The following is a 13566-nucleotide window of genomic DNA, read 5'->3' as shown; positions in this document are numbered from 1 at the left end:
TTTATATTTTAATGACAGCTATTTTATTTTACTAGGCCTAGAGTGAGATATATGTGAGAATGCATGGATTAATAACTAAATGGGCCTACGGGACGCGCAGCCCTGATAATTATCATAGGGTACCTACAAATGAAATGCATATGATTTTTTACATAAACAAATTAAATATTGTTATTATTATTATTATTACTAGACTAGAGCAGTAACATTTACAGTTACTTGCCTTTGTATTGGAATGCAACCCCTGGATGCCATTTCTTAGTAGTGTTTCCTGTATTTAGGGGAAGGGAATTCGTTTTGTTTTGATTAGTGTATCTTGACTTAAGTGATTTGCTTGGAGAGAAATTTGGGGCTTTGTTTTATGATTATTTTTTAGGGGCTTGGGAGATTCTTCAATACTTGAAGGGAAGGTAAGCATTAACACTCCGGTTTACAATGTTGTATATGGGGCTTACAGTAACTTATTGTCCCCTGTCAGATATAGAAATGTTACTCCTCTAAGTTTTGTGGAGTTTGTTTCTGTAGTGTTTGGGTGAAAGTAGTAAGTAGCAAATGTCTCTGCCTGTCCATGGTTCTGGTCTGTGTGCTGGGCTTTCTCCAGCCTATTAGTTTGCAGTCCATAAGTACTGTACTGTGTGTATTACTTGTGCAGCATAATATTAGAGTGGATCTGCTGTGGCAGGAAGCTTTAGGCTGAGGTCAGACAGCCTCAATTCGTCTCTAGTTTAAACTTAATAATGAAGTCCAAGTGCAAAGAGTAGTTCATGAAAGAAATATAAAAGAACTATTCCCCCCCCAAAAAAGGGAAAAATTGGGAGCCTTACATTACACACAAAATGAGGTTGACAATACATGCCTGTTTAGTTGCAGCATCAGACAGGTTGCGGAGCGTCCATAGACAGTTCTGAATCAGCCGTTGACTGGAACCTGTTAGATGTTGGCCTAAAGCTTGCATACCACCTGGACACAAAATACAATGACAGGTATGCAGTATATACTTTATATGTCTATATAATATGTATTATAGATATCTATGTAGATTGAGATTATAATGTATAGACTCAGTCTTCTATGTTACTTCCTTCATAAATTTGTGGGATTTGGGATCATCAAAACACTGCAACATACATACAGAAAAGCTGTTGCTAAATCAGGCATCTTAGGCTTCAACAATCACAAAAAGTTCAGAGAAATCCTGTAGAGACAGGATAATTGTGTGATTTTAACTTACCAGCCTCTACTATTGCTGGCTTGTTGCTAGGGCAGACTGAAAGCACTTTCAAAACCCGACTGGTGGTCCACAGCAGCTTCTCATAGTTGTAGTTTCTCATAATGAACACAAGACCCTCTGGGCCCCCATTGGCTAGAATTATGAGCTGTAAAGAAGCCGGAGGTACGGGATGTGACAGTGTAATAAATAAGTGGACACAACAAAGGGTCTTTTTCCCGATGTCAAGGTCCTTTTCTCACCTTGCTCTCCTGGTTGCCATAGGACAAGAGCTGGAGACAGTCAGTGGTGATGGCCAGGAACTTAGGATTGCTCTTTTTTAGTAAGGGAACCATCCTCTGCAGGCCATCAGCAAGACGGACTGCCATCTTAGCGCCCTCTTGATGCAATAGCAAGTTGTGGAGGGTGGTGATGGCATAAAATAAGACTGACTCTACTGGTGAACTGCATGAGTAAGATAGACAGAGAGGAAGAGAGAGAAAATGGGATACAGAGATTTTGTAAAATGAATTCATTTCAAGGAGTATTAAGCAGTCTATGAGTTTTAGTGTCTTCTCTGTGTCTAATCTAGATCCATGCACTTGTAGTGCATGGATGAAGAAGCCTTTGTCATGTTGTTCCTGTTGTTTACACACGCAGGACAATCTTCCATCACTGGGCAGCTGAAAAAGCAAGTGTGTGTCCTTTTTATGGTTATGTGGTCACATTTGTAAAGTCATTTTGACCAGTCCTCACATGTAAAAAGGGCTGAGGGATGAGATTTTGTTTTAGGTTTCGGTTCAAAGGTGATTTTTCTTATTATTGTAAGCATTTACACATGGCCAGCCGACATGGGCTTTATACTACACCAGTAGTCTAAGACAGCTACATCTTTACTCCCATATATACAGTACAATATCACAACTAAACGAACATACATACACATATTGTGTTTTTCCAAAATTGATATAAAAAGTGCTATTCAGCCATTCTATCTTTTTTTCATCAATAATCCAAAATATTTTAGTGACTTGCAAAATGTTACAAAATAAATACAGATTTTATAAAAAAATACAGATGTGTCAAAATCTGTGAACATAGTTCACACTTTGACATATTGTTCTCTTCCAAAACTAATGGGACTGTAGCTGTTCTCATCTGGAAAGTTAAAGATATTTCAACTTTAAACTACTTTACCATAAATATATTAAGTAGTATTAAGTATTAAAGAGGAAATGAAAAACGAATATTCTATGTTAAGTTCAGATTTATAGCAAACCTTCACCTGTGGCACCGGACATTTTAGCCTGTTCTCATTCCCAAGGTGTTAAAAAGCGTTGCTTTTTTAAGACCTTCTGCGTTACATGCTGATGCTGAAGGTACCCATTTGTTGACGCTCAGAGCTTTCAGTGTAGTTAATTAGAAACCCAGGTGCTTCAATATTTAATGCCAAAATCAATGATGTAAAATGAGAAAAGAAAAATAATGGTACAAGACACATGACTCTCACCGTAGTTTAACTCTAGTGCGAGATGTTGTTCGCTTTATTGACAATTGTTGCACAAGGGTGCACACGTGGTTTGCGTTGCGTTAGGCATTTTGTTTTTATGTAATTTTTCCTTAACCTTACCCTGAAGTTTTTGTGCCTAAGACTACAGTTCTCTTTTGCTATAGAGCTTTGGAAGTATTGAAAACTATCACAAAACTACTGTAATACTGAATACATTCTAAAAACCTGATTAAACTTAGGTTCTGAAATGTTTTCGCATTTATGTCCCATATCTCATACACATAGAAGATCTTGTGTGTATGAGATAATGTCTCGATTTTTTTTTCTTTGGTAAATGCAATGTTAAGACTACTATGGTTTTTTATGGTTGTTGTTGTTTTATGGTTATGGTTGTTTTATATAAAGCCATTCTTCTCACGTCAAAAGGTGACGCATAAGTGCACCTGCAGCATCAATACAGGAAGTAAGTATTACCAGGGCATCAAATAGTGGCACACCTGGAGAATTCAATAGTAACGCCAAAGGTTCCCTGTGGCACCAACATGCTCACCAAAGAACATACAAAGTGGCACAATTTGACACCTTAGGAAATGTCAACATCTGAAGCTGTGGGATAAGATATGTTGGACATGTTGGACATTTGGGCAGTACATTTGCTTCTCCTATTGACAAAACTACATTAGGTATTGAAATAGTAAACACATTTGAATAAAGGATTAAACTTTTGTTTGAACCAGTCCAAAGAGTCTATATACTGTACATATACTGTATACTGAGATACAAGCTTTATTTTTTCTAACTCAATATTTTTCATCAATTAAAACAATTTTCATAATAAAAACTTTGTATGAGTCCTTTGTTCACAATCTTGGCAAATTAAGCTGATTCTGCTTCCGAACCTCTAATATGCATTATGCATTATACATTGTGCTAAGCAGACACTAATGATATATTCTTGGATCATTCTTTGAGGTCTTTTGATAGTTCTAATTGTGGCTTTTTACCATGAAGACAGTACCATACTGTAATTAAAATAACATTTCAAGAAATAAAGGACTGCTAAAAGTTATTGTGACTTCTGTAACTTCATTTGGAATTTTTTCACCTTCACAGGCTTTCTCAAACCTTTCCTTGTTTGTGGCACGTAGTGCTTCTTTCAAAGCAATCTCAAGTTCTATTTTACAAAGGCTTAGCCTTATTGATCACTATTCAACTTTAATTATATGGTGCCAATTCACAAAAAAAACCCTCAAGGCACTTTACATAATAAAGTTAAGACTATAGATTTATTGATCAAAACACCCTTCAGCAAGAACCAGACAGGCATACTCATTGCCAGTTGTAACCTGGACAGAGTTTACCAACCAGTCCTGTAAATCCAGCTCTTTAAACACGACAGAAACCAAAAGAGCAGAAACCTTTGTGGTAGCAGCAGATATGGGAGGGCCAGTCTGTGATGGATGTCCAGTGTAAGGGCACACAAGAGACCCTGCAGCAAAATTCCATGGGCCCATAATTGGACAACTCTGCTCATTTTCCCTAAGCTTACTAGCCTCATAGGGTCCAGTTCCTGGACTGCAGGAACCGCCATTTGTCTTCCTAAGTTATACCTTATATTGGTGTGATAGCTGGACTATGTAAAAGTTTTTTTCTGACATAAAAGCCGTCTTCCAGCACCAAATACACACATGTATAAATGCTTTATTGTGCACAAGGTTTCAGAGAGTGCATAGGTAGGCAAAACTAAACCTCGTGAAAAAGTAAAAGACAGAGGTTGGGGAGTGTTTTTTAAGGAAATCGTGAAGATGAACACAGAAGTAAAAAGCTGCATGTTGATAGCATTAATAGAAGTCACACACAATTAGCTCCTTTTTGTAAAGCTATTTTTGTTTTAATTTTGTATTCAATTTCTTTCATTTTCTGTGAGCATTAAGCTTCTGAATCAATTAGTACTGTGAATTATCCTCAGCTGTTAAGCCACAGTGGAAGGGATTAACTCTGCAGCCCTGCCTGGGGGTTGGAGAGGCAGAATTTGGTGCTGGAATTAAAGGCTAGTCTGTTAGTTTCATCTGCTACAGTTTTTGGTTGACCTCAGTTCAATTATTATATTTGTGGTTAGAAGCTTTAAATCTCACACATTTAAAATTTTGATCATGACTTTGAGCTTCTGTTAACCTTTGTTCTGTCAATATTCTTCCAGTTTACAGTATATATGTGCCTGTATATGTAATCAGTTAATTAGCATAACAATAAAAAGCTCACACATTTCCTTTGTTTGTTTTACAATATCTGCTCCTGGTAATTAGTGTTGAAAATAATTATGGTAAACTGATGAAATGAAAATGAAAACAATATGATGATGATGATTAAAAGAGGTCACCTGTGGTGATAAAACAGATGAACAATAAACATTCAGCTCAGCTCCCCCTGCCTACAGTTGTTTGCCGCCATAAGTTGTAGAGGAAAAGCTCTTAAAAGCCATTAAACAAGTAAGTAGACACGGTTAATCTACATTCAAACTAGCCGGTGACTACTTGGTGCCATTTATAGTTGCAAACAAGGGTTTATATACTATTAATATTCATTATTGGACTGTCGTGGCATTGTTGGGCTTTAAATTACTTTTTTTTTTTTTGGTTAAGGCAGAATGATTGTACAAAATCCATCCTAAATGATAATAAATATAGAAATAAACCCAAGAAGTTGGTGCAAAGTGTTAAATTAATTTGAGTTTGATATCAACACAGGCTCAAAATTATAAATACGTCAAAACTGCATCCAATCAGATTGTTAATTCAGTAATGATCAAAGTTCTTACATTTCTTTTAATTTATCAAGCCCAAGTCCACTTAATGCCCTGTTAGTGATTATGTCTACAGCTGGTGGCTTCTCTGTTCTGAATCAAAAAACTCAAAGTTTTCTTTGACAGCACCTATTAGACTGACCACCACCCTGGGAAACAACTGTACATAAACAGAAGTTAATGGGAAATGTCGAATTGAACATAAATGCTTTGCTCTGAGTTAGAGTTTGAACTCAGGGGATTCAGTCTGACAAAAGTATATCCAGCTTCTATCATTATGAACATGAGGATACCTGCTGATATCTCAAATATTGACACAATTCCTCTTGCGCATTTCAATTCTCTGTTACACACGATGCTTAACACGATCCTGCTCAAATCGAATTCTGCTCTTACATATATGTGACTGTGTTTTCTCAAATGTTGACTTGCAGAATGAGTACTTCAATTCAATTCAATTCAATTCAACTTTATTTATATAGCGCCAATTCATAACAAAGTCATCTCAGGGCACTTTACAGAATGAAGTCAAGATTATAAAGATATATAAAGAGAACCCAACAATTCCCCCTGGAGCAAGCACTAGGCAACAGTGGAGAGGAAAAACTCCCTTTAACGGAAGAAACCTCCAGCAGAATCAGGCTCAGGGTGGACGGCCATCTGCCTCGATCAGTTGGGGTGAGTGGAAAGGGGAGAGAGAAAAGAACAGAGCAACAAAAAGCAACAACAAAACATCGGGCAGATTGGTAGGACCAGTAGCTGCACGCTGGAAGACACACAGCTTCAAAGCCGGGGGACACCTGCACAAAGGGACAGAGAGAGGGGGACAGAGGAGGACAAAGACAACTACGGGAGAGAACACACAGAGTTAATGACATACAGTGGTGACAATTGCGGGGTGAGAGGAGAGGAGAGATGGTCAAGAGGAGGAAAGGAGCTCAGTGCATCGGGGGGTGGGTCCCCCAGCAGTCTAAGCCTATGGCAGCAAAACTATAACTAACTATATGCTTTATTAAAAAGGAAGGTTTTAAGCCTAGACTTAAAAGTAGAGAGGGTGTCTGCTTCCCGAATCTGAACTGGGAGCTGGTTCCACAAGAGAGGAGCTTGATAGCTAAAGGCTCTACCTCCCATTCTACCTTTGGAAATTCTGGGAACCACAAGTAGGCCTGCATTCTGAGAGCGAAGTAGTCTACTGGGATGATATGGTGTTATGAGGTCTTCTATATATGATGGAGCCTGACCATTCAGAGCTCTATATGTAAGAAGCAGGGTTTTAAATTCTATTCTAAATTTAATGGGAAGCCAATGGAGAGAAGCTAGTGAAGGTGAAATATGATCTCTCTTGCTAGTTCCAGTCAGCACTCTTGCTGCAGCATTTTGGATTAATTGCAGGCTCTTTAGGGAGTTACTGGGGCATCATGAAAGTAGGGAATTACAGTAGTCCAACCTAGAGGTAACAAATGCATGGACCATTTTTTCGGCATCACTTTGAGACAGGATGCTCCTAATTTTGGCAATGTTCCGTAGGTGGAAGAAGGCTGTTCTAGAGATTTGTTTTATATGTGAGTTAAAGGACAGATCCTGATCAAAAATAACTCCAAGGTTCCTTACAGTAGTACTGGAGGCCAGAGTTATGCCATCTAGAGTAACAATATGGTTGGACATCATATCTCTGAGATTTTTGGGCCCAAATACTATGACTTCAGTTTTGTCTGAGTTTAAAAGTAAAAAATTGTGGGACATCCAGGCCTTTATGTCTTGTAGGCTTCAAGCTTTATTAACTGATTATTTTCATCTGGTTCCATAGATAAATATAGCTGGGTATCATCAGCATAACAGTGGAAATTTATGTATTTATATTAGTGTTTTCTAATAATGTTGCCTAAAGGAGACATATATAAAGTAAAAAGTATTGGTCCTAACACAGAGCCTTGTGGAACTCCATAGCTAACCTTTGTGTGCATGGAGGATTCATCATTAACATGAACAAATTGAAATCTATCAGATAGATAAGATTTAAACCAACCTAGTGCAGTTCCTTTAATTCCAATTTCATGTTCCAGTCTCTGTAATAAAATTTTATGATCCATGGTATCAAATGCAGCACTAAGATCTAACAGAAAAAGTATAGAAATGAGTCCAGTATCTGAGGCCATGAGAAGATCGTTGGTGACTTTTACCAGTGCTGTTTCTGTACTATGATGAACTCTAAATCCTGACTGAAAGTCTTCATACAAATTATTCCTATGAAGGTGATCACATAATTGTTTTGCGACTACTTTTTCAATTATTTTAGAAATAAAGGGGAGATTAGATATTGGCCTGTAATTGGCTAAAACACCTGGGTCAAGACAGGGTTTTTTAAGTAGTGGTTTAATTACAGGCCTGTGGTACATAGCCTGTTTCTAAAGATAGATTGATGATATCTGATATGAACGTATCTATTAAGGGTAAAGCTTCCTTGAGCAGCTTAGTTGTAATAGGGTCTAGCAGACAGGTTGTTGGTTTAGATGAGGTAATAATTGAAGTTAGCTCAGAGAGATCTATGGGTAAAAAGCAGTCTAACAGGGAGTGGGGCCTTATCCATGATTCTAGCACTGCTGTACATGAAGATCTATCTGTAATATTTGGGGGGAGGATCTGGTGAATTCTTTCTCTAATAGCTACAATTTTATTCATAAAGAAGGTCATGAAGTCATTGCTGCTCAAAGTTAAGGGAATAGTAGGCTCAACAGAACTATGGCTCTTAGTCAGCCTGGCTACAGTGCTGAACAGAAACTGGGGGTTGTTCTTGTTTTCTTCTATTAATGATGAATAATATGCTGTTCTGGCATCACTGAGAGCTTTTTTGTACATTTTTAAACTATTTTTCCAGGCTAAATGAGATTCTTCTAAATTTCTGGAACGCCACTTCCTTTCCAACTTTCGTGTTTCCTGTTTTAAGTTGCGTGTTGTAAACTATAACATGGAGATCCCCTCTGCTGGTTTACTGCCTTCTTTTTTAGAGGGGCAACACTATCGAGTATTGTACGTAGTGAGGCTGCAGAATTGTCAACAAGATAATCTACTTGTGCCGGAGTAACATTAAGGAGACTACTTTCCATTGTATTAACATATGGTGAAGATATGGTTATTAAAAAATGGTGAGACAGAAGAGAGTTGTGAGGAAATATTGTTAACTTATCTGCTTCAATTCCATACGTAAGGACAAGGTCTAACGTTTGACTAAAACAGTGAGTGGGTTTATTTACATTTTGGGAAAAACCAATTGAATCTAATAATGAATTAAACGCAGTACTCAGGCAGTTACTGTCAGCATCTACATGAATGTTAAAGTCACCCACTATAATGACTTTATCTGTACTAAGCACTAAATCAGATAGAAAATCAGAAAATTCAATCAAAAACTCTGAATAAGGGACTGGAGGACGGTACACGATAACAAATAATAGTGGTTTTTGAGTTTTCCAGTTTGGGTGTGAAAGGCTAAGAGTAAGACTCTCAAATGAGTTATAACTATGTTTAGGTCTAGGAATTATTGATAAGTTAGAATGGAAGATTGCTACAACTCCTCCACCTCGGCTTGTGCTTCTAGGAACATGATAATTAATATGACTTGGGGAGGTTGACTCATTTAAACTGACATATTCTTCCTGCTGCAACCAAGTTTCAGTGAGACAAAATAAATCGAATTGATGATCACTTATTAAGTCATTTACTAACAGATTTAGAAGAGAGAGATCTGATATTTAATAATCCACATTTAATAGTTTTGGGGGTTTTTTTCTGTAAGAGGAGTAGTATTAACTTTTATTAGGTTATTATGATTAACTCCTCTTGTTGTCATATTTAGTTTATGTAATTTAGGTCGGGGAACAGACACAGTCTCTATAGGTATGTGGGATTTGTGGGGGGGGTGACGGTTGTATGGACACTGCAGAGAGGCGTGTAGGACTGGATCTCTGCATCCTAGGCTCAACTCTGGATTGTCATACTTTTGGTTGTCTAATAAAACCAGCCATATTTCTGGATAAGAAAGCTGCACCATCTAAAGTAGGATGGATGCCATCTCTCCTAATCAGCCTAGGTTTTCCCCAAAAACGTTTCCAATTGTCTATGTAACCCACATCGTTTGCTGGACACCACCTAGACAGCCAGCGGTTTAATGACGAAATGCGGGTGTACATGTCGTCACTGGTCAGATTTGGCAGGGGGCCAGAGAAAATTACGGAGTCCGACATTGTTTTTGCAAAGTTACACACCGATTCAACATTCATTTTAGTGACCTCCAATTTGCGTAATAGGGCATCTTTAACTCCCACGTGAATAATAACCTTACTGTATTTACGTTTATCGTTAGCCAGGAGTTTCAAATATGATTCAACGTCGCCCGCTCTGGCCCCAGGAAGGTATTTGACTACGGCCGCTGGAGTCTCTAACTTCACGTTTCTGACTATGGAGCTGCCAATTACCAGAGTTGGTTTCTCAGCGGGTTTGTCGCTGAGTGGGGAAAATCGATTAGAAACATGAACCGGCTGGTGGTGAACCTCGGGCTTCTGTTTAGCATTAGATCTCTTACGAACCGTCACCCAGCCGGACTGGCTTCCCGGCTGCTCGGGAACTGCCGGGGGACAGCTAGCAGGGGGCTACGCTAGGTTGGCCCGCAGAAGCTACCGGGGCCTGCTGAGTTGCTGAGTTGTTTTCCATGGTGCGGAGCTTCCAATTCCGTGAGCCTCGCCTCCAAAGCTGCAAAAACCTTACACTTGTTACATATACCATTATCACTAAAGGAGGCAGAGGAAAAACTGAACAAGAGACAAACCAAGCAAGTGAGAGAAGGAGAGACAGAGGGAGACAGAGAAGCCATTGCTAATGGATAACTGCTAAGCTAACAAAGCTAATATAAGTGTAATGTAGAATTTGTAAACTTTAGCTGGTTATGTTTTGCAAAAGCAGGTTCTTGTGTAATACAAGCGTATGTTACGACTAAGTATTAATTCTTGCGTGAAGAAATCACTTATTTAAGTAAAAATAACAGCTACAATTAATCAGTAAACAGTCCTTCAGTAGAAACCCAAGAGTGTGCAGAAACAGGAAGTGACGCAATACGCTTACCGCACGAGCAGCCTTTCCAAAACAATAGCACCGGCAATAGCACTTCGAATATATTTGTGTGTTCCTAAACCTTTTGATGTCTGAACACACACATACACCACGTTTCCATAGACTAGGATGTTAGAAGTTTATTCCATTCTTCCTGGCTCCTGGCCAATTACCTTTTGACATTCTGAAACCTCTGTACTTCAGAAAGGTCCAGAACATCTTCACATCTCTCCACAGATATTTTATAAGGATTTTAATGTGGCTTTTGGAGTGACAGTACCCTTTAAAGTGTTAGTTTTGCAGTGGAATTCTATGTGAGATCACAAATGACCAAGTGGGACCCACATGACTTTATATGTCTGTATTATATGTGTGAGCTTGAGCAGCACGCTGCTCTGTCCCAAATCGTTGGTAGGATTTAAAGTAAGCCAATGGACATGTTTATGATGTATCTATCACCTGGCTGTATTGTAGCTGAGCGATGTAGCCTTTTTAAAAAAAAAAACGCAGAGCTCCAATGTGCTGCAAACACATAGCTTACATTTTTATCATGTTGAACCTCCTGTCTGTAGTGATCATGCACTGAAATCAGGTGGAGTTTCACACGTGAGGGCATTTCTATAATGTAAAGATGGGGAGTCATCTCCTGCCGTGTGTTACATGCGTGAAGTGCAACTCCAGATAATGTGCAAGGCTAAATTCTTAACATGGAGTTTTGCCTACTTCAAAGTTGTTGCTTCAAAGCTCCTGCCCCTGGCTGGTTAGCCTGCCTGGTGCCCTGGAGTTATTGGAGACTGTGGCCAATTATAGAGGTGAGCGGAAACAGTGTCACTCCTGCCCTGGCTCAGCCGCACCTTCCCCACTTCCCGGCCTCGACACCGCTACCCCCGTTCTGCTTCCTATGCGGTCCAACACCGCCAGCACTTCGGAGGGGTTCACCCAGGTCAATGCCGCCAGCTGTTCGGAGGGGCACGCCCAGGTTGACACGGCCTGACCCTGTTCTGCTTCCTGTACAGTCAAACGCCATCAGCAGTTCGGAGGGGTCAGGTTCCGGCGCCGAGGTCGGCAGTCACTGCCTCAGCTCCTGCTCCGGCTTCAGCTCCTGCTCCAGTTCCGGCGCCGAGGTCGGCAGCCTCAGCTCCGGTTCCTGTCTGTCCGGTTTCGGTGCCAAGGTCGACAGTCACCGCCTCAGCTCCGGATTCAGCTCCTGCTCCAGTACCTGTTCTGAGGTCTGCAGCCTCAACCTTAGCTCCGGTTCCAGTTCCTGTCTGTCCGGTTCCAGCGCCGAGGTCGGCAGCCTCAGTTCCAGTTCCTGTCTGTCCGGTTCCAGCACCAAGGTCTGCAGCCTCATTTCCAGTTCCTGTCTGTCCGGTTCTGGCGCCGAGGTCTGGCAGCCTCTGCTCTGGCTCCTGCTCTGCTTATGGTCTGTCCAGTTCCGGCCTCCATGTCTCCATGTTTAAGTTATCTAGCTTTATTTCCTGTTTTGGCTTTTATTTTGTTGATCCTCCTGTGTCTCTTCCTGTGAGTCTGTTTGCTGTCTTTACCTTCCTTGTTTTGTCCTGATTTGTTTCACCTGTTCCCCTGTCCTTTTATACCATTCTCTCCCCTGTGTTCTCTGCTGGTTCGTGTTAAGTGTGTATTAGTACTCTGTCTGCCTTTGTCACAAGTTTGTATCCTGCCTGATTCTTGTCTGGACTGTGAAAGTTTTGGTTTATGGTTTTGTCTTTCCTCTTATTTTGTATTCCTTGTTATGAGGATTGGTTATTTTTTTTATATGGTTTGGTTTTACTTTGTTACATTTTGCATTAGTTTATCCTCCCCTCTTCGTTGTATTGGTTATCCCTATTCATTTCTCACTGCCTTGAGTTTAGATTGTTTGTTTTATTCTATTTCTGTTTAGTTCATTAGTCCATGTTAAGTTACCTTCTACCTGTGTATTATAATTTGTTATGGTGCCATGCTGTACCCTACCTTGTGTCAGTCCTGTATGTGTGCAGCCCATTGTTTGTATAGCTGTCATAGTCTGTCGTTTAGCCAGTATGTGTTTAGTTCGTTGTTTTATTACCTTTAGCTATATATATATAGATATCTATATATATATATATATATCTATATATATCTATATATATCTATATATATAGATATATATAGATATATATATATATATAGATATATATAGATATATATATATATATATATATATATCTAATATATATATCTCTCTATATATATATCTAATATATATATATATATATATATATATATATATATATAGATATATAGATATAGATATATATATATCTATCTATCTCCTTTAGGCAATTATTAGAAAAGACTCCATAAATTTCCACTGCTATGCTGATGATACCCAGCTATATTTATCTATGGAACCAGATGAAAATAATCAGTTAATAAAGCTTCATGCCAACAAGACATAAAGGCCTGGATGTCCCATAATTTTTTACTTCTAAACTCAGACAAAACTCATAGTAGTCGTAGTATTTGGGCCCAAAAATCTCAGAAATATGATGTAACTCTAGGTACCTTTAGTACATCTTATGTCTAGGTTGGACTACTGTAATTCCCTACTTTCAGGATGCCACAGTAACTCCCTAAAGAGACTGTAGTTAATCCAAAATGCTGCAGCAAGAGTGCTGACTGGAACTAGCAAGAGAAATCATATTTCACCTTCATTAGCTTCTCTCCATTGGCTTCTCATTAAATCTAGAATAGAATTTAAAACCCTGCTTCTTACATATAAAGCTCTGAATGCTCAGGCTCCATCATATATAGAAGACCTCATAGCACGATATCATCCCAGTAGACCACTTCGATCTCAGAATGTAGGCCTACTTGTGGTTCCCAGAATTTCCAAAGGTAGAATGGGAGGCAGAGCCTTTAGCTATCAAGCTCCTCTCGTGTGGAACCAGCTCCCAGTTCAGA

General features: G+C 39.2%; 1 protein-coding gene across 2 annotated transcripts in view; it reads right to left on the bottom strand.

Moving 5' to 3' along the window:
• LOC137105606 (junction plakoglobin-like) overlaps positions 1 to 13566 on the bottom strand; it is a 166228-nt gene that overhangs the window by 52835 nt on the left and 99827 nt on the right. For both annotated transcript variants that reach the window (XM_067488019.1, XM_067488020.1), the window contains exons 6-8: positions 1471 to 1672; positions 1232 to 1376; positions 853 to 960 (exon numbers count right to left, since the gene is read on the bottom strand). In XM_067488019.1, the coding sequence (XP_067344120.1) occupies positions 853 to 960; positions 1232 to 1376; positions 1471 to 1672 (455 nt within the window). The remainder of the gene's footprint in view (positions 1 to 852; positions 961 to 1231; positions 1377 to 1470; positions 1673 to 13566) is intronic.

The sequence above is a fragment of the Channa argus genome, chromosome 20 (genome assembly GCF_033026475.1).
Source record: "Channa argus isolate prfri chromosome 20, Channa argus male v1.0, whole genome shotgun sequence".
NCBI lineage: Eukaryota > Metazoa > Chordata > Actinopteri > Anabantiformes > Channidae > Channa > Channa argus.
Note: the sequence above shows the minus strand (reverse complement) of the source record. Positions and strands in the feature narration are given on the sequence as shown.